Source organism: Mobula birostris, chromosome 2, assembly GCF_030028105.1.
Source record: "Mobula birostris isolate sMobBir1 chromosome 2, sMobBir1.hap1, whole genome shotgun sequence".
Classification (NCBI taxonomy): Eukaryota; Metazoa; Chordata; class Chondrichthyes; order Myliobatiformes; family Myliobatidae; genus Mobula; species Mobula birostris.
Window position 1 is genome coordinate 26,608,150 of NC_092371.1, and position 22,332 is coordinate 26,630,481.

General features: G+C 38.4%; 2 protein-coding genes across 2 annotated transcripts in view; one reads left to right on the forward strand and one right to left on the reverse strand.

The window, feature by feature from the left end:
* The window catches only part of rtf2 (replication termination factor 2), a 65,860-nt gene that overhangs the window by 29,186 nt on the left and 14,342 nt on the right, over positions 1-22,332 (forward strand). The gene's annotated exons all lie outside the window — the stretch shown is intronic.
* gcnt7 (glucosaminyl (N-acetyl) transferase family member 7) lies at positions 2,790-21,424 on the reverse strand. The gene is made up of 4 exons (XM_072239044.1): positions 21,246-21,424; positions 10,473-11,476; positions 5,059-5,154; positions 2,790-2,986 (listed from the first exon to the last, which is right to left on the reverse strand). The coding sequence occupies exons 2-4, from the start codon at positions 11,401-11,403 to the stop codon at positions 2,790-2,792; spliced, it is 1,224 nt and encodes a 407-aa protein (XP_072095145.1). The 5' UTR covers positions 11,404-11,476; positions 21,246-21,424.

A 22,332-nucleotide genomic window follows, 5' to 3' on the forward strand; every position in this document is an offset into this window, starting at 1 on the left:
GCCTTTGGCTGTGGTGGATTTTCTGGGCAATTGAATGTAACTCCTATTGATACTGTTGTTTCAATGGAGATAGGCGAGACTACAGATTCAATCTGGAGCAACAAACATTCTGTTGGAGGAAATTAGTAGATTGAGCAGAGTCTTTGGGAGAAAAGGAGTTTTCAATGTTTGGAACTTGATGCAGAATTTCAGATTGAAGCCCCAACAGTTTTTTTTTCCTCCCACAGATGCTGCTTTACCTACGAAGTTCCTCCAGTAAATTACTGCATCGTGTTTTTTACAATGTTGCACAGTGCAGGGTTGCACCTGCACTTCTATTAATTAGAAATGGAAAAACAGTGTGCAGGAGAGAATCACAGGAAGAGCTGTGATGTGAGAGTGAGTAGGCACAAGCTGACTTTACTAATACAGTGAGAGAGTCAGCTCAGTGCTTCTCGTTCTGCTCGGTTTAATCCATTCCCCAATTGTTGTGGTTTAAAGGGGAGATGGAGTGTTGATGGTGTGAAGACATAGTGAAGTGCCCTCTTCAGTTCCAACCCCTCAAAAGATGCCTACAGTCCAGAGATTCACCAGTCTTCCCAAGACTTGCCTCTTATGTATAGGGTGTTCATATCCTGGATTAGGTTGAAGAATTGATAATTTTTGTAGTTCAAATTATACAGTGGCATGCAAAAGTTTGGGTAAACCAGTCAAAATTTCTGTTACTGTGAATAGCTAACTGAGTAAAAGATGACCTGATTTCCGAAAGGCATATTTCTTTAATATTTTAAGCAAGATTACTTTTTTATTTCCATCTTTTACAGTTTCAAAATAACAGAAAAGAAAAAGGGCCCGAAGCAAAAGTTTGGGCACCCTGCATGGTCAGTACTTAGTCAAGTGTCACGGCTTGTAAACGCTTTCTGTAGCCAGCTAAGAGTCTTTCAATTTTTGTTTGGAGGATATTCACCCATTCTGCCTTGCAAAAGGCTTCTAGTTCTGTGAGATTTTTGGGCCGTCTTGCATGCATTTCTCTTTTGAGGTCTACCCGCAGATTTCCAATGATGTTTAGGTCGGGGGACTATGAGGGCTATGGCAAAAACTTCAGCTTGCGCCTATTGAGGTAGTCCATTGCGAATTTTGAGGTGTGTTTAGGATCATTATCCTGTTGTAGAAGCCATCCTCCTTTCATCTTCAGCTTTTTTACAGACGGTGGGATATTTGCTTCCAGAATTTGCTGGTATTTAATTGAATTCATTCTTCCCTCTACCAGTGAAATGTTCCCCGTGCCACTGGCTGCAACACAAGCCCAAAGCATGATCGATCCACCCCCGTGCTTAACAGTTGGAGAGGTGTTCTTTTCATGAAATTCTGCATGCTTTTTTCTTCAAACATACCTTTGCTCATTGCGGCCAAAAATTTCTATTTTAACTTCATCAGTTCGCAGGACTTGTTTCCAAAATGCGTCAGGCTTGTTTAGATGTTTCTTTGCAAACTTCTGACGCTGAATTTTGTGGTGAGGACGCAGGAAAGGTTTTCTTCTGATGACTCTTCCATGAAGGTCATATTTGTGCAGGTGTTGCTGAACAGTAGAACAGTGCGCCACCACTCCAGAGTCTGCTAAATTTTCCTGAAGGTCTTTTGCAGTCAAACGGGGGCTTTGATTTGCCTTTCTAGCGATCCTACGAGCAGTTCTCTCAGAAAGTTTTCTTGGTCTTCCAGACCTCAAATTGACCTCCACCATTCCTGTTAACTGCCATTTCTTAATTACATTATGAACTGAGAAACAGCTACCTGAAAATGCTTTGCTATCTTCTTATAGCCTTCTCCTGCTTTGTGGGCATCATTTAATTTTCAGAGTGCTAGGCAGCTGCTTGGATGAGCTCATGGCTGCTGATTGTTGGGACAAGGTTTGAGGAGTCAGGGTATTCATAAAGCTTTGAAATTTACATCACCTGGCCTTTCCTAACGATGACTGTGAACTAGCCATAGCCCTAACAAGCTAATTAAGGTCTGAGACCTTGGTAAAAGTTATCTGAGAGCTCAAACCTCTTGGGGTGCCCAAACTTTTGCATGGTGTTCCTTTCCTTTTTTCACTCTAAAATTGTACAAAACAAAAATAATCCACTAATCTTGCTTAAAATGTTGAAAAGAATGTTTCATCTTTAACTTTATGACTTTTGGAGATCAGTTCATCTTCTACTCACTTAACTATTCACAGTAACAGAAATTTTGACCGGGGTGCCCAAACTTTTGCATGCCACAGTATACATGTGATTGTGCAGTGGTTGCATTGCCACTGTATTTTTTGGAAACTTCTTGGTTTCAGTGGGGGGTGTCATCTTACTTGAATCTGTCTATGTTATTTGGTTAACTGTTATCAATAGAGTTTTCTTTTCTCAGTAGTTTGGTATGGGAAGACCACACTACTTTTAGTCTCTCTTTTCATTGTCTCTCAACACCTTCCTGCTCATCATCTTTGCTCTTGTAACACGTAATAAAACAATCTTAAGTATCAAGTTTTATGCCTCATCCTGACTTCAGAAGAATCTTTGGATTGCAAAAAGCATCAGGATGTGACAGCATGTAGTATAATTTTCTAGGAGGCAGGAAGTAAAACACAGTGAACTTTCTCCCCCATGTTAGCACACTTGGTCTGTATCAGCCTGTGCCTTGGACCTCTGACTTTAGCCGCATTCCCCCCCACCCACCCCGCTCCAGGTTTCAGAATTGATGAAGGAGACAGCTGCCACTGGAATTTTTGATCAAATGCATTCTCAATAATTGGATCTATTTACAATACTAAAGTACCTTTAATTCTTCAGGTGCCAGTGTGACTGTATGATTTCTGATGTTTGACTGAGTACACGTTCCCTGTGCCATTGCTCCATGCACGCCACAGTTAGAGGGTTTGTCGTCTGTTCAAACTTGTTGGCAAACATGTCTGGCTGTTGAATGATCCATTTTAGATCTCTTGGGCCATACACACAAATGTTATTAGCGTAATGTCCTGAAAAATACAGTGCAGATCATCTAGTTAAGGTAAAGCCGAGACTTGGAATGAACATTGTTTACAGTTAGGCGTCATCTTATTTCACTGTGCAGTTCTCCAACAGAGAGCCTTGCATAGAGCAATATTGCATTTATATGCAAAGTTCCTCCTTGACTTTTGAAGTCTTTGATACTTACATTTAATTTTTAAAGCTAAATTTCCACTATCACTTTCCTCTGTACAGTAGGTGTAGCACTGTAACTAAAGCTGTGTTTGTTTTTAGTCCTGAGTAGCAGTACATTTAAGGAAATTAGAAAACAAAAAATAGAAGATGCTGGAAATCTGAAATACTAAATACTTGAAGCATTAAAGATCAGAAAATATTTGTGGAAAGAGGCATGGTTTATACTACAGGTGAAAGGCCCTTCATTGTACTGAGGTAAAAAAGATAAAATTTAAGTCACAAAATGACAAGCAGGTCAGGCAGCATCTATGGAAATGAATAAACAGTCGACATTTTGGGCTGAGGCCCTTCATTAGGACTCTGTCTGAAGACCTGCTGAGTTCCTCCAGTGTTTTGTGTGTGTTGCTCTGGCTTCCAGCATTTATAGAATCGCCTGTGTTTAAAAACAAGTCAGTTTCATTTTGCAGAGAAAGTGAGGGGAGGATAAAAAGGTTAGAGGGTGTATCAGTGAGGGTAGGTTTGTTGTTCCAGTCAGTGGGATAATGAGAGCAGTTTGATAGAGGGTGTATCAGTGATACAGTGAGGGCAGGGTTATTGTTCCAGTCAATGGGATAATGAGAGCCGTTTGATATAGGGTGTATCAGTGATACAGTGAGGGTAGGGTTATTGTTCCAGTCAATGGGATAATGAGAGCAGTTTGATAGAGGGTGTATCAGTGATACAGTGAGGGCAGGGTTATTGTTCCAGTCAATGGGATAATGAGAGCAGTTTGATAGAGGGTGTATCAGTGATACAGTGAGGGTAGGATTATTGTTCTAGTCAATGGGATAATGAGAGCAGTTTGATAGAGAGTGTATCAGTGATACAGTGAGGGTAGGGTTATTGTTCCAGTCAATGGGATAATGAGAGCAGTTCGATAGAGGGTGTATCAGTGATACAGTGAGGGTAGGATTATTGTTCCAGTCAATGGGATAATGAGAACAGTTTGATAGAGGGTGTATCAGTGATACAGTGAGGGCAGGGTTATTGTTCCAGTCAATGGGATAATGAGAGCAGTTTGATATTGATAGTGCAAAAGGAATAAAGTATAGTGAATAGTAGGTCTCTTCACTAGAACTAATGTGCCAGGCTGTGCTAAAGAAGAGGAATAAATTAAGGCAATATAACAGTTCCTTCAGAGTTGTGATAAAGCCCAAGGCAAGCTTGAAGAGCAGCTTCCATCTTCTGTCTGGGCATGTTACAGCTTTCTGAACTCTGGTTTCTACACTTCAACTGATTAACTTTCTCTTGATCAGAATTGCCCATTTCTGCAAGTCATCCATCTGTCAACTGAAAGACTTTCTTGATTTCTGTCTTCTTATGTTTACTATCTTGTCTCGTATTCCACAGCTTGCTTCAGCCAATTTTTGTCTGTAGAGGAATAAAGTATTTAGGACTTTACTCAGAAGGGAAAAATTTTGATAGCGTATATGCCTCTCAGTATGAGGGGATACTGAATGATTACAGAAATAGACTTTAGAAGAATGAAAGGCAAAAAAAAAAAACAGGAAGAAAATGACTTGTCAAAATCTTGTCTCTATCCTAACTGGTAGGTTGCAGTCAGATTGTAAATTGTTTGAAAACTCTATTTTTTTTAGAGTAAGGCAAGATTGTAGATGATCTTTAGTGTACCGAGCTTGGTAACTTTCAAATTAGTTGGAATGACCTTTGTCTTTTCTCTCTTGTCCTGGCTCTCTTTTCTTGTGGCTTCTTGACACTATACATGAGACAGGTGCTATTGTGAGTACACACACACACACACACACACACACACACACACACACACACACACACACACACACTCATAATGCATTCTGAAGGTGGTGGGGGGAGAAAGTATCAAGTGTATATATTTTCTTCTGCTTACCATTACAACCATCAAGTGTGGGTCCAGCAGGAGGTGCCCATACAACTGCTCGAATGTCACCATCCCATGTAACATTTGGGATCGTGTTAGGTGCATCTTGGAAGAAAAAGAAACATTAGAGCTATGCACAAATTGGAGCAACTCAGTAGGTCAGGCAGCATCTATGGAAAGGAATAAGTAGCCGACATTTTGTGCTGAGATCTTTCATCAGTATCTTTCTTTCTCTCATATGTACTCCCGAAATAACTGGAAAAATTTGAAAGGAAAATGTGTCCCATTGATAAAACAAATGTCATGGCAGAGGAGTTCATTGGTACCCATAGAGGCAGAGCAGCATCTATTTGGGGGAATCTAGGTTGTGAGGGAGGAGGGATTTGGTTTGGGGGTGGGGGGGTTTAGAATCCTTGGAAATCCTCCTAGTTCCTGGAGGCGGATCAAGAAATTGGGACGTAGTTATGCGACATGGAAAAAGGAGTTTTGACCAACTGTCCATGCTTAAGCGCCCATCTGCACTGATCCCATTTTCCCTCTCCTATACCCATCAGTCTCCCTCCTTCTGAATGTTTGGCCATTTAACTTACTAACTAGCACGTCTTTGGCATGGAGATCTGCCTCTCTACCAGAGGACTTTAAATTCAGACCCAGGGAATAATTGTCAAACACCATTTACTTAAGATTACATACTGTTTATTAGCAAGCTTTCATCTCAGTTGATATTACAGAGCCCCCGCTCATAGAGCCTGGGAAATCTGCAATCAAGTGAGCCCCGAGCACTGTCTGGGGCTGCTGGTTAAATATTCGTTATCACATATGTACTCTGTTGCCAGACATCCTTGATTAGTGGTTACACAAGTACTCCTTTGTTCCTTAGTTATCTTCCAACATTATTCTGACTTTGTGACTAGCCAAGCTGCGAAACAAGTCAGTTAGGTTCTGAATATAATTCCTCGGGCATGGGGTAAACCAGAGCATAGAATATAATTTCTCCATGCAGAACAGTCAGACTGGATTAAACACCATCCTCGAGCTGTGAGACAGCATGCTGACTTAATGTGGGGCTTAACATCGTTGAGGAAGGATAAACATGCAGTCAGGTTTAATACCACTGGTATATGTCATGAAATTTGTTGTTTTACAGCAGTACATTGCAATACATAATTAAAACTATAAATTACAATAAATACGTTTAAAAATTATATTAAATAAGTAGTGCAAAAAGAGAGGGGAAAAGAACTGAGTTAGTGTCCATAGGTTTGTTATCCATTGAGAGATCTGATGGCGGAAGGAAAGGAGGTGTTCCTGAACCGTTCAGTGCGTGCGTCTTCAGGCTTCTGTACCACCTCGATGGTACCAATGAGAAGAGGGCATGTCCTGGTTTTTAATGATGGATGCTGTGTTTTTGAAGTATTGCCTTTTTGAAGGTTGACTAGATGCTGAGGGGGTTAGTGCCTTTGAAGCTGGCTGAGTTTACAACCTTCTGCAGCTTTTTCAAATCCTGTGCAATGGTCCCTTTATAATAGATCAGTGGTCTCCAACCACTGGGCCGCAAGGCAGTGCTACCGGGCGGCAAGGAAACGATATGATTTGGCAACGTGACTATGTTGCTGACTTGCTGATTGGCGCCTTCTTGCCCAGACTCTTGGTGACAGAAATATTGCCAACTGTAACTGACCAAAAAACATTTTTCTTAAAGGAAAACGTTTTAGAAAAAGGATGGTATGTAACTTCCGTGCAGATTATTTTAGCATAGAAAAAGCCAAAAACCCAAAAAGCCGGATGAATTTTCTGACGCCGCCCACTTTGGGAGAAAGCTAGATTTCTGGAAATTGATGCCAAAACAACCAATCTGGTAACCCTGTAATGAGTCAGCTGCACCTTTCCTCATTCCCTATCACGCCCACTGTTGAACTTGAATACACGCAAGGTCATTATGCATGCGTCATCCATGTCAGCGCAGGAAGAAGATCAACTCCTCAAGCTTGCAGGTGACAGCAGGCTGAAAAGTATGTTTGACATAACATCTCTGCCAGCATTCTGGATCAAAGTCAAGGCTAAATATCCTCAGATAGCCACGAAAGCACTGAAAAGTTGCTTCCATTTCCAACATCATATCTCTGCCAAGTGGAATAGACTGGACATAAGGAACCCCCTTCAAGTATTACTGTCTTCCATCACCCCTCGATGGGATAGTCTTGTTGCTGGAAACAAGCCCAGGGCTCCCACTGATTCACCGATATTGGTGTGTTGCAATGATTTTATATGTTCATGCCAGGAAAATATGTGCTGTGTGTTTAATACCCAAACGCAACTTAAAATGTTATGATGCTATTGGCTTATAAGTGTCTTATAATTGACATCACTATATTCATGTGAGGAAAATATGCACTGTGTGTTTAGTATTAAATTCGTTAGATAAACCCTTTTAGAAACGAGATTGAGTTTATTAGCCACTTATAAGTGACTTATAGTTGACTTATCACCTATATTCCAGTCATGATTAACAACCCCCCCCCGTTGGTCGGTCGCAAAGAATATTGTCAATATTAAATTGGTCCGCAGTGCAAAGAAGATTGGGGACCCCTGTAACAGATGGTGATGTAACCAGTTAGAATGCTCTCCACAGCACATCTGTAGAAATTTGCCAGTATCTTTGGTGACAGGCCAATTATCCTCAAACTCCTAATGAATATAGTCACTGTTGTGTCCTCTTTGTAATTGCATCAATATGTTGGGTTCAGGATAGATCCTCCAAAATGTTGACAGCCAGGAATTTGAAACTGCTCAGCCTTTCCACTTCTCATCCCTCACTGAGGACAGATGTGTATTCCCTTGACTTCCCTTTCCTGATGTTCACCATCAATTCTTTGGTCTTGCTGATGTTGAGTGCAGGATTGTTGCTGCAACACCGCTCAACCAGCTTATTTGTCTCGCTCCTGTATGCCTCTTCATGATCATCTGAAATTCTGCCAACAATAGGCACAATTGTGGGTGTAGAGAGTAGAGCAGTCAGTGGGCACACATCCTTGAGGTGCTGCGTGTTGATTGTCAGCAAGGAGATGTTATTTCCAATCCACACAATCTGTGGTCTCCTGGTGAGGAAGTCAAGGATCCAGTTACAGAAGAAGGTTCAGAGGACCAGGTTTTGGAGCTTGTTGATTAGCACTGAGGGTGTGATGGTGTTGAATGCTGTGTTGTAATCAATAAACAGCAGCCTGACATAGATATTGCTATTGTCCAGGTGATCCAAGGCTAAGTGGTGAGCCAGTGAAATTGCATCTGTTGTTGACCTATAGTGATAGGCAAAAGCAGGTCCTTGCTTAGGCAGGAGTTGATTCTAGCCATTATCAACGTCTCAAAGCACTCCATTACAGTATATGCAAGTGCCACTGGGTGTTAGTCGTTGAAGCTGCCTACCCTGTTCTTCCTCGTCACTAGTACTATTGTCTCCCTTTCAAAGCCAGTGGAAATCTCCAACTGCAGCAGAGAGAAGCTGAAGATGTCCTTGAACATTCCCTTGAGTTGGTTGGCACAGGTTTTCAGAGCACCATCATGGCCTGACGCCCAGTCAGGGTTCACCCTTGTGAAAGATGTTCTGACATCGGCCTCTGAGACAGAGATCAAAGGATCACCGAATGCTGCAGTGATTCACGCAGGTTTAGTGTAGTGGAGGATGAGTGGGCTGGTCAGCGTGAGAGGAAATGGTGGATCATTTTGAGCTGGTATACAAATCATATGCAATCCATACTCCTTGTGAACCCAATAAGCTCTTAAAGGAAGCTTGGCCTATCAGAGGTACATCAGGCAACATATTTCCACACCAAATTACTTTTGATCTGCCAAATTCCAGATTCCCATCATTTTGATCACCTTTTACTAATACCATCTTCATTGGATCCAAACTTTATTGACAATATTACTGCTGAGGCAGTTAACATTAGGGGAAAAATGTCAGGCAGATGGAGGAGCTCAGTGGGTTAGGCAGCACTGTGCAGAGAAATAGAGAGTTAACCTTGCAATTCAGATCCTTTAGAGTGAAAGAATATAGGGGAGAGAGCCAGTATAAGGCAGTAAAGGGGAGGTTGGGGCAAGAGCTTGCAAGCGATAGGTGGATTCAGATGAGGAGTCTGATTGACAGGTGGTGTCAGGTCAAGGAGGGAAGGGTGGAAATGGTGGTAGAGGCTGGGAGGTGATGGGTGGAGAGGACAGAGTGAGAGGAGTGTGGATGATGGGCAGATGGCACTAGGGTAAACAAAATTAGATGATAGGAGGCTAGGGCTTTGGAAGGAAGGATGCATGTGAGAGGACCTGGGTATATCAAAAGGAGATGAGTAAAGAACAGGGTAAGCAGGTTACCTAGAGTTAGAGAATTTCATGTTCATGCTGAGAGGTTTTACATTAACCAGGCAGAATATGAGATTCCTTTCCTTTAGTTTGAGCTTGGCCTTACCTGGCAGTGCACCCAATGGAATGAACATTGATTTGGGGTTTGTATTGGCATTGATTGTCAGGGAAGGTTTTACTTGTGGCAGTCACCATCAAACCACACAAAAAAGAGTCTGGAGGGAATTATTGCAACCTCTAGTCTATACTGGTGGAGAGGATCAGAAGTGAATTAAATATCAGGGTAGTTCTTTAAAGGTAGTTTGTAAAAATGCATGATTCTAATAGATTGTTGCTTTCAGAAAGAAGCATAGTTGGAAGAGATAAAAATCTTTCTACTTTTTTTCCACGAGTTAGATGTTTCCTGGACAGATTATGTGCTCACTTTGATCACCCTGGTGTAAATATTTCAGATTAAACTACATTAGACATCTATACATTTCTAGTCCAAATCTGGAAGTTGATCTTCCTTGTTTCCTTAATTTGAAATGTTTCTGAAAATAAAAAGTTTGAGTCTATTTACATTGAAAACAAATTTCCTATAAGCACTCAAAACATATAATGGACTAACATCAAGCTCTAGAGTTTTGTTTTGGTAATCATGCATCAGCTCTGTACAAGTTAAATAAATTTCTGTATATCGTCTCCTTAATCACTTTTTATATGATGGGAGAATAGTTCCCTCAACAAGATTTAAAAACAAAACTTTATTTCAAATTGACTGAAATAAAACTTGAGATTGTGGTGATGGGTTTTGCCATATAAAAGCCAAATGAATTCTGTAATGTGATGCAACCTGCTTCACATTTGGTGCAGACTTAGAAAGTTTAAGCTTGCATCTTGGAAGATATTTAACCTTAACTTCCTATTGATCACTTACGGGTGAGAAACAGCAGTCACTTTTGTTGAAATAAACTGGACTTGCTTCCTGGTTGGAACAGGAGGGTTTGACATTTTTTTAAAATATTCAGTGTGAATTATGAGATACCCTTTCGTTTATGGCTTGTAAGTTCACATAACTTTACTGAGCTTACCCTTTAAGCGATTCAGTGTCACCCAGTAATGTTCATCAGGGCTGTATGTATCACGAGACCACTCAAGAAGTGTGATTGAACGCTTATCTTCCAATACAAATTTCACAAATTGTCTCGTAAGTACGTAGTATGCAGTTCCGAAATAAATGGTGAGACCCATTGGTGGTGCATCTTTTGTCTGATTAAGCTGGTAAATTTTGGCTTCACCGTCTTTTATCTTCTCTTCGTAACTGTACTCTGTCCTGTATTTCATATACCATGGTTGTTGTATTCCAGGTGTAATGTTCTTGCCCCTCCATTTGTGTTTTATATATGAGATAATTTCCTTATTAGTTTTTATTGGAAAGTCTTGTCCACAGAGATTGATAACTGCCTTCCATGCAACTGTTGTGTTTACAAGATCTTTCATGCAATTTATATCAGCCTGTAGGCGTGAGAATCCACCATAAACAACATATTCCATTTTTGAAGCCAGAAAGATGTTATTAAAGCAGTCAGACAGGCTCTTTACTTTTCTTTGGTAATCTTTTGATGACTTTTGATCAATATGGATGCAGTACACATTCTCTGGCCTATAAATTGCTCGCAGTAGTTTTACAAACATTTCAAATTCTTTGTGGATAGTAATAATATAAGCTAGAGGATAGTTAGCTTCTTCTTCTGACAGAGAACTTGTTATGAAGTTAAGTTCTAGTTTGATTTTGGAACAATTGATTGGATTTGGAATTTGAATGTCAAATAATTTTAGTTTCTCTTTTTCACACTGTTCTCCAGCCTGTAATGCTGTTTCTTTGCCTTGTAAAATTTCGGGACAATACTTGGTGCAGCTCTGCTGTTCAGGTTGTTCAATATGTTTCCCACTATAAGAAATTATGATGTACATCAGCGTGAAAGCAGGAAGTGCAATTAAAAAATACTTAATTTTGTTCATGTTAGAATTTTAGTCTTGTGTCTCACACCATGTAGTACTTCAGCTTTTTGCTTTCCTGTCCATGTCCATTTATCTGCAAAGAGTAATAGCTAGGTTAACAAAACCAGAATTAATACTTGTTTTCAAAGCTTGCATAAGATATAACCAGATGTTTTCCCACAAGCAAAACGCTATAGTACAGCAATGAACATCTGAGATGAAACTTTCTCACTGAGATTGCTGCCTAACGGCTAAGTGTTTCAGAAGATCTATAAAATTGCTGTGGCTTTTCATCTAAGAAACTAATAATTCATTGTCCTATTATCATATTATCAACTACGTTATCTTATATTCTTGTACTATTATCTTATTATTTACTATAACCATCTCAACCAGCGTTGACAAAATGGAGAAAATAGTTAACTTTTAAAGAAGAGTCTTTGTATGTTTAAAGTAGACTTTATGGATTTTATTACAAACCTACTTTGATTCTTTAGTAATTTCAAAGAAATTGAGTTTTGAGGCCCCTTTGGAAAGATTACTAATTTCAAATCAAAAGGTATCCTTTTCAATTTCCACAATTCAGTGAGTGCTGATTGGAAATTCGTCAATAAGTAAATGAGTCTTATCTTCAAAGAGCTGTTTTTCAGAGAAGCTATGGGAGTGGAGGGGTGAAAGGATATATACACAGAAATCAAGTATGTTTGAAGAAGATTAATTTGTTGCATAAACACCAATTCCACCAAGCAGCCTCGTTCCAAAAAAGTTGTATTGCATATTCTAACTTTTATTGAACACCTGACCAGCATTATCAAAATGGAAGGATCTGTAAAATGCACAGTTTAGAGTCATTAACTTCATTCTTTTTCACAAAGCTAAATGGCAACCAGAAAATGTTCTGGTAATTGACAATAATTATTGCAACAGGTTTAATGTTGCACACTTTTGCAAAGTGTGCTATTTTGAATGAATGTTTGCAAAATAAAACTACTGAAGGAAGGATCCGAGACTGCTGGTAGAGCTCATGGAGTGAAGTCGTGTTCTTGACTCGCTCCATTACCTGTGAGCTTTATCCTATGATCAGCTACATTTAAGCTAACTTTTAAGGCACCGATTTTTACAATACCTTGCAGCGGATTGCTATTATATATTTGGATGCATTTAAGGTCTGCTATGTCTAAGAACGGGAAAGACGGCAAACCTCCGGTTAGACCGAAAGTTACCGACCCTCCTCCGATTGAACCAGCGGTAACTATGCAAGCCATATCGGATCTGATTCGTACGGAAATTTCAACTACTATATCGGATCTGATTCGTGCGGAAATTTCAACTAAACTGCAGAAAATTATCGATGAAATTGATAAAATGGAAACATCTATCACGGAACATCAGATTGCTATATCTAATCTCCAAATATCCACGCAACAAAATGAACTCAAGATGGGAAAGATGGAAGAAACAATTACTGTAATGAAGAATAAACTTGACTTTCTGACCTTTAAAAATTCTGACTTAGAATGCAGAATGGGACGACAGAACATTCAAATTATTGGTATTCGTGAAGCTGCTGAATCTGATGACCCTATAAAGTTTTTCTCTTAACTTTTAAAAGATTCATTTCCCACCTTATTTCCTGATCAACCACCACTATTGGATCGGGCTCACAGAGTCCCATTATATTCGCCTAAGTCAGATAAACCTCGGCGTGTTATTTTACGATTTCATTATTTTCAAGGCAAGGAGAAGTTGCTTCGCTTTGCTCGACCTAAAGGTTACATTGATTTCTCGGATCTTCGCTTTTGATTGGTGGAAGATTTTAGTAAACAGATTCGTGATTAACGTGTCAGTTACAGATCTGTGATGTCGGAATCCTACAAGATGGATTTAAAACCAGTGTTGCTTTATCCCACACGTTTGAGGATTCGATTGTCTGATGGGTCTTCCCGTTTTTTTGACTCTCCATCTGGATCAACTGGATCAACTCTTGCCTTCAACATCTTAATCGTACTATTAAATCATCTCTGTCTGATCGGAGGCAGTTAATCTGTTGGGCTTAATTTTTTTTTGCTTTATATGAGGGCAGAAAAGTTTTTTTATCAGTTTACTTAATATGGTTGCCAAACTTTTTTTTTAACTGCGTCATTCCTTTCTTCTTCCCTGGGGATTCTGGGTGGCTATTCCCTTAGCATCATTTTACGTATATCCCTGGAGGCCTTAAACTTTGTAGGTTTCAAACGTATTTTTTGTAGTTTTCTTGGCTAGTCTATGCTAATATTTCATTTTCTTGTTTAATTATACGGTCTGTTGTAGGTTAACGGTTTTCTTTATATGTACTTTTGTTTTCTTTGTATTATATCACTTTTGTTTTAATCGGTGTACTTTTTTTTTATTCCTTTACTGTTTTATAACTTTAGCTGATCTTTTTATATATACACTTTGTTTTAGTGAGCGTCTATCGGAAGTCATGGGGGTAGTTCTAGTGCTCGCTTCTTTCTGGCTGGTCTATCTTAGATTTAGCTTTGGGGTTACGGGGTGGGGGGGGTTCACTTTTTAGTTTTTCTTTCTTCTTGGGCTACTTATATTACCGAAGTATTGGCGCTTCTCTTTCCCATTGTCTCTTGTTTATTCTGTTCCCTTTCCGGGTTCGTGGGTCAAACCTATTGTCAATCCTCCTTTATTTGAGGGTTGACTTTAGGGATTATGGAGTCTACTATTAATTTTGTCTCTTGGAATACTAATGGTCTTAATCATCCAGTAAAAAGGAAAAAGTCTTTAAAGTATTCTGGAGACTTAAAGCACATATTCTATTTTTACAAGAGACCCATGTGCAGAGGGGGGACAGACAACGTTTTTTTAAGTTCTGGAAGGGTCAACACTTCCATTCGAATTCCAACGCTAAAATTCAAGGAGTTTCTATTTTTATAGACCCCTCAATCACTTTTGTACAACACGATATTATTTCTGATCCGAATGGTAGATTTTTATTGGTTAGTGGTTTACTCTTTAATAAAAAGGTAGTTTTGGTTAACGTCTATGCTCCCAACATGGACTGTCCGGAATTTTATAAATCATTTTTTAATTTGTTCCCGAATTTGAATGAGTTTTCACTAATCTGGGGCGGGGATCTTAACATTTGTTTATCCCCATTATTGGACCATTCGGCTCCTTTACGGACTCTACCCAATAAATCTGCAACCTTGATTAATTCATTTCTCTCAGATTCTGGGTCGACGGACATTTGGCATTTTTTGCATCCTCAGGAAAAAGATTTTTCTTTTTTTTTCACATGTTCATCATTCCTATTCAAGAATTGATTATTTTTTTATTGACTCTCGTCTTATTTCTTCAGTGGTTAAATGTGAATATGACTGTATAACCATTTTGGATCATGCTCCACTTAAGCTTTCTATTAAAATATTGGCCAATACACAAAATAATAGACCATGGCGTTTTAATTCGCTGTTGCTTCAGGGTTCGGATTTTGTTAACTTTATGAATGAACAGATTGATCTCTTTTTTACAATCAACTGTACAGAGGATATATCCATGAACACCCTTTGGGATACTTTTAAAGCTTATATTTGTGGTCAGATCATCTCGTATTCTGCTGCTTTGAGGAAGAGGTTGAAGGAGGAGGAGCTGGCTATTGTGGACAAGATTAAGGAAATTGATAAGAAATATGCTACAGCTCCCTCTGAGAAGTTGTATAAACAAAGAACTGAACTTCAAATGGAACACAGTTTATTACTTTCGTCCTCTATTGCAAATCAATTAATGAAAACAAGAAGCAAGTTTTATATACATAGTGACAAAGTTGGTAAACTGTTGGCTAATCAGTTGAAGACTAACTATACTAAATTTCAAATTAATCAGATTTATAATCAAAAAGATCAACTGATATCTGATCAAGCTGAGATTAATCAATCCTTTTTTGACTTTTATTCCTTCTTATATCAATCAGAGTCTCCACGAGACTCTAAACATAAGTATGACTTTTTAAATAACCTAGATTTCCCTAAGATTTCACATGATATATCTTCTGTGTTAGACACTTCCTTTACCACTGATGAGATTAAGAATGTTATTTTTTCTATGAACCCGGGGAAAGCTCCTGGTCCTGATGGGTTTACCACGGAATTTTATAAATTTTTTGCATCCTCATTAATCCCTTGGTTATTCAGGGTTCTGGAGGCCTCATTAAAACTTGGTAAACTTCTGGAATCCTTTTATAGAGCATCGATCTCTTTAATATTAAAGAAGGATAAAGATCCTGCTCAATGTGCATTTTATAGACCAATATCCTTATTAAATGTTGACTCTAAAATTTTTTCTAAATTATTAGCAAACAGATTAGAAAAAGCACTTCCTTATATTATTTCGGAAGACCAAACGGGTTTTATTAAAGGTCGTTACTCTTTTTATAATATTCGTACACTGTTAAACATTGTCTATACCCCGTCACAAAATGATCCTGAATGCGTCACTTCCTTAGACGCTGAAAAAGCCTTTGACAGAGTCAAATGGCCTTACTTATTTAAGGTGCTTGAAATGTTTAATTTCAGCCTGAAATTTATATCCTGGATTAAATTGTTATATCATTCTCCTATGGCCTCAGTTCGTACTAACTCTTTAAACTCACCTTTTTTTCCTCTTTTTCGAGGTACCAGACAAGGTTGTCCTCTTAGTCCTTTACTATTTGATATTGCATTAGAACCTCTTGCAATTGCTATTTGAGAATCTCCAAATATTATTGGTATAACTTGTGGTATAAAGTATCACTTTATGCTGATGACTTACTTTTATATATTTCTAATCCTCAAAAATCTATTCCTGCTGCTTTAGATTTATTAGCACAATTTAGTCTTTTTTCAGGTTTTAAGTTGAATCTCAGTAAGAGTGAACTTTTCCCGGTTAATAAGCAAGTCCCCTTATATCAGAACCTCCCATTTAAATTGGTTAATAACCATTTTTCATATCTTGGGATTAAAATTACCTGTAAACATAAGGATTTATTTAAGACTAATTTCCTACCCTTAATTGATCACATTAATCAACTTTCATTTAAATGGTCTCCACTTTATTTAACTTTGGTTGTATTATTGCTGTTAAGATGTTTATTCTGCCAAAATTTTTATATGTATTTCGGGCTCTACCCATTTTTGTTCCAAAATCCTTTTTTGACAAAGTTGACTCTAAAATTTCTTCATTTATTTGGCAAAATAAAAACCCAAGATTGGGTAGAATACATCTACAGAAAGCTAAGAGAGATGGAGGTTTGGCATTACCTAACTTTAGATTCTATTATTGGGCAATTAATATTCGACACATGAAATTTTGGTTACTTGATTCATTCCTAAATGGGTAGTATTGGAATTACAATCTGCTCAAGGTTATGCACTTGGCTCCATTTTAGGTTCTTCTCTTCCTTTCGATTTGAAACGCCACAAACAGGTTTGTAACCCGATAGTTAAATATACCTTACGTATTTGGTTTCAATTCCGAAAATTTTTTGATTTTAATCAATTTGGGCTTGCGATTCCTATTTTAGGTAACATATTCTTTCCCCGCTCTTCCACAAACCGTGCCTTTCAAATTTGAAAGACTAATGGTATATCACGGTTTTTGGATTTATTTTTAGATGGCTCTCTTATGTCTTTTGAACAATTATCTAATAAATATAACTTACCAAGAATACATTTTTTTAGATATCTTCAAGTTAGAAATTTCCTAAGTACTATACTCTCTTCCCTTCCGATGTTACCTCCTACATATATTTTAAATACTATAATTAACCTTAACCCATGTCAGGAAAGTGTAATGGCTATTATTTATAATACTATCATGAAACTTAGGAAAGCTCCATTCGATAAGATTAGATCAGATTGGGAAAAGGAATTGGACTTTATTATCTAGGCGGATGACTGGGTGCATATTTTACAACTAGTCAATATTTCCTCTTATCTGTTCCAAACATTCCCTAATTCAATTTAAAGTTGTTTATAGAGCACTGTCTAAAGATAAATTAGTTTGTTTTTATTCTCATATTAACTCTCTTTGTGACAGATGTCATGGAGAGATTGCTTCCTTAACTCATATGTTTTGGTCCTGTCCTACTTCGGAAACTTTTTGGAAAGACATTTTTAATATTATTTCAAAGGTATTGAATATAGATATTTCTCCCCATCCTATTACTGCTATCTTTGGATTACCTAAAATTTCCAGTATGTCACCATGTATGGTCCTACGTGATGGATGCTGCTTTCCTGTGCCAGTGCTTATTGGTGGGGAGGGCTTTACCTTTGATGGAGTGGGCTGTATGCCCTACGTTTTATAGGCTTTTCCATTCAATGGCATTGATGTTTCCATTCTAGGCTATGATGCAATCAGCTAGTATATTCTCCGCCACACATCTTTAGAAGTTCATTAGAAATTCGTAAAGATTCGGCATGTCATCTAAAACTTTGACAAAGAAGAGGAGCTGCTGTGCCTTCTTTGTATTGCACCTCTTTGTAGTGCTGGGCTCAGGGCAGATCCTCTGAAATGTTAATGCTGAGGAATTTAAAGTTGCTGACTAACCCTCTCCGCCTCTGATTCCTGATGATGACTGATTCATGGACCTCAGGTTTCCTCTTCCTGTAGTCAATAATCAGGTTTTAGAATAGTGGGCAGCACCATCTTTCTCCAACATCTATGTCCAGTAATACCATTGTTAGTTAGCACTGTGAGACTAACTTGGCATGGTTGTGTAGCTTATTTGTTGCTGGTAGTTTATACGATCATTTTATATACTGTTTTTCTTAGCTCCTGGACTGCCTTGGCACTGTCCTTCTCTTGTCCAGTTGTGAAGGCTTGAATTTTACAGAAAGACTGAAGCCATCATTTCTGAATCTGCCACAATATTTGCTGCCCTACCACTGAATGGGTCAATTAGTGGATTTTTAATCTAAATTTGTGTCCAACTGTCTGCAAAAGTGACAACCCATTCTGATCACTTATATTTTTTTCCATTGTCTTTTAAGCTTGGCGACTTCAAGGCTAGTTTTACAAACACCTTGTTTTTGTCCTCTACAACACCAAATTCTGTTTGTTGTGCTTCTGGATCCTAGACTTCAACATGTCAAGCTAAATTCATTTGCTTTTTCTGTAGGTTGATCCTTAAATTGTCACTGATTAGTAAGTTTAACTGTTTATGCCAACACTGTGATTCTAAGAGTAGTGAGCGGCTCATCTCCTGTTCCCTTCAACTTTCTCCATCACATACAAAGTTCAAGCCAGGAAGTGTGCTGAAAACCTCACCACCTACTAGGTTGAATACAGCTTGTAGTACAAAGCAGTCAGTTTTAATAGAATCCCTATTGGGCATGATGGGCAACTGTCATTGGCAGACTATGGTTAATAGCTGTAATATGTTCTGGAAATTCATTGACATTGCAGCCAAAGTCGCTTGAACAGCAGTTTCTCTCGTACCTTACAATGTTGAAAGGGCCAAAGCAGCTGCATGGTAGAAAAATTCTGGTGAAGGGTCTTGAACAGATGCTGAGCTCTGATATGCTGTAAACTTAACAGAAAATTAATAACTCACTTCTGATTTCAGTAGCATGGAACTCCTTCAGCACCTCCCATCTAAGGTATTGATCTTTGCTTTCAACTATTGTCTGACTAGGTTGGAAACACGGTGCACTTTAATAGGTTGAGATTGGGGTTATGGTGATGTGAAATCTGTATATTGTCTTGAAGATCTCCACACAATGAAGACTGATACATTAAAATTTCTTTTTCTAGATGGAAGACACCAATTAACTCTTAGTGCTGTTTAAATTTTAAGTTCATTAGTAATTTATGAAAAACTTTTTCATTAAATTCTGTGTGTGCAATTAAAGTTCTAGTGATGGGGAAACAGTATAGTAAGTACTTGGAGGACATGGATTCTGCATGTATTCTTCATTTCCAACCAAAGCAGTCGCCATTTCTAGCCATTTAATGAAGATTCTTCGTGGCTATTCCTCGAGGTCGAGGATGATGGTCTTCGTTCTGTTGATCTACTTATGGGCTGTCAAGTGGCTTATGAGTCCAATCTTGGCTTTGAAAGTTCTTCCGCATTCAGGACAGGTAGTTTCAGATGGCAGATTGAGCTTTGGTTGTTGCTGCCGCTCCTTCCACTTTCTTCTCCTTTCTTCTAATTCTATGTTAATGATGTGTTTGCTTGGAATTATAGTATAGAAGGCAGAGCTGTAGTGAATAAAGAATAACCAAAATCTGTAGATGCTGGAAATCTGAGCAACACGCACAAAATGCTGGAACTCAGCAGGGCAGGCAGTATCTGTGGGGGGGGGGGGGAGTACAGTTGAGGGTCCTGGCCGGAGGGTCTCTGCCAAAAACATCGACTGCACTTTTTTCCATAGATGCTGCCTGGCCTGCTGAGTTCCTTTATCATTTTGCGTGTGTCAATAAAGAATAGTCTGCTGTAGGTGTCTTTACTATCCAGATGTTCCAGAGTTGTGTAGGGCTAGGGAGATCTCAGGATCATAGATTGCAGCATTTTTTCCACTACTGATATTATGCTAACAGTTCCTTTATATTTTTCTTAGATTGTGAGGTCCCATTTACTACGCTGGTCTATTTCTAGTTTTGCTTTCTTCACACTGATGGGAACTGAAAATAGCACTCAAAGTCACTGAAGGCTGAATTTTACAATGTGCTCAGTGCAAAGGTGTGGTGTTGCTGTTCTGTGGTTTCCTATAGCACATTGGTGTTGCTGCCTCTGAATACCACAGGCCTGGCTTCAGTTTTTTCTCTTTCTGGAGAGCTTAGTGAGATTGTGTTCCATAAATACCAAAAAAGTTTTTAAAAGATAATGATCCCTGGGTAAGATAAATTTCAAGCTCTCCAGAAAGGTTATTACTTGCAATGACCAGAGTTTTCTGCATAGTAAACATTGATGCTAAATAATGCTTGTTCACAATGAGTTTCATAGAAATCCGAGTTGTAAGTCCCTATGTTCTCAACTACAGAAGTAAGTGGAAATTAATTGCATTTGAACTGTTTACGATTAGAGGAATGTAGTTTGGTTTTCAGAAGCCTATTTAGTTTTACTTTGGTAATCTTTGTTAACATTTAATCTTTAGAGTAACTAATGAACTCTAAAGTTTCCCAATGTTTCATTGCTTTGATTGACACTGAACTCTGATAAGATCTGGTTTGGTTTTGTACCAGCTTGTCACTACCCAATGAACCTAACAAGTTTGTTTTTGTATCAAATTCAGTTAAAGTCATAGAGAAATACAGCAGACACAAGCCCTTTAGCCCAACCAGTCCAGGTCGACTACATACCCACCCAGCTCAGCCCACGTCCTTCTAAGCCTTGCCCGTCTATGTACCTCCATGCTTTTTAAATTTATACCACTGTACTTGCCTCAATCACTTTCTCTGGCAGCTCATTGCATATGCTCACCACCGTCTGCGTGGGGGAAGAATTTCTCCCTTTTAAATCTTTTCCCTCTCACCCTAAAAATATGTCTCCTAGTTTTGGACTCCCCCACACTGGGGAAGAGACTGTTACCGTCCACCTTATTTATGCCGCTCATAATTTTAAGCACTTCTGTAAGGTTGACACTAATTTTCCTACATTTAAGGTATAAAGAACCCCTTCCTATGACTCAACACAGATCACTCCCTATATTTCATCACATTTTGTTTATTCTTTTTGCACATGCTTGGTTATAAATTTACATGTTATTTTTCATGCTTTCTATCATACAACACTTCGGTTCGCCCAGTTTATCATCAAAATGACTCCATGCTACTGTACATATGAAGACAATTGTGATTTTAAATATTGAATTTAAAGAAATTGTAAATCTTACCTTGCCCTGAAGTAGTGTGAAATGAAGCAGTTGAGGTCATTGCTGCAAGAACTGAATGCTTAACATTTCAGCGCAGGAAACATGAATTTGTCAGAAAGAATTGGTGATAGAGGATGTGTTGACTGTTCTGTAAAGCAGACTGCAGTGCATTAATCTGTACTGGCTCATGACGTGCTCTTTCAACTGGTTGGCTGGAACAAGTTATGGTGTAGCAACAAAACTGTGAGATTCTTTTCAAACAGTCAGATTAAGTTCTACTTTCACTTGTGTAGTGTTTGGTTTTATGTAGAATGTTATTTGTAGTGTTTGTATTTATATAATTTCATTTAGTGCATTTTGCACAGTTTTAAACTTTTAAGTGAGTCCCAGGTCATTTTGCTGTTTTATGAATCTCGAGTGGGTTAAGCTCAAACTTAAAAGACAAATGTACGTTAGTTAATAATTGAATTGAAAAGGGCACTTCTTCCAAGTTTGCAATGTAGCCTGCTTTTGAAAAATGTGATCTGTTTTCCCTGTCCATGCCTTATTTGCAATTTCTGACATACATTTGTTTCTTTTCAATCCTATCATTTTTATTTTTATACAGTGATGGAAATGATTTGTGGATGCCTCCCTCTTCAAATAAACATGCGAAAGGCCTTGCAAGCAAAATCTCAGTCTCTAAGAAACCTAAGCTGTTGAAAATTTAAGGATATTTCTTCATGTATATTTTGAACAAGAACAGATAAGTGTAATCAACAAAGGCATGTGAGGGCTGAAATAGACCATGGTGTTTGTTGACACACTAATCCAGTCCAGCCTTGACTGTGTATGCTTGATTGCAGTAGGAATCGCAACTAGATTATTCTCCATTTTTCCCGGTGACAGTTTGTCTGTCGAACTATGTGGGAGAAGACTACGCTCAAGCATTATGAAATTTGATCCCAATTAAGTGCACAACTGATTTAATTTATGGTGGACAGATTTGTTCAATATTTAGATGCTTGAAGTAATGCAAGTTTATGTTTTCATTCTTTTCCACTTTGACTACTAAGACTATATGGGCATTATTCTGATACTGGTTTAGTGATGGAAATGTATATTTGTT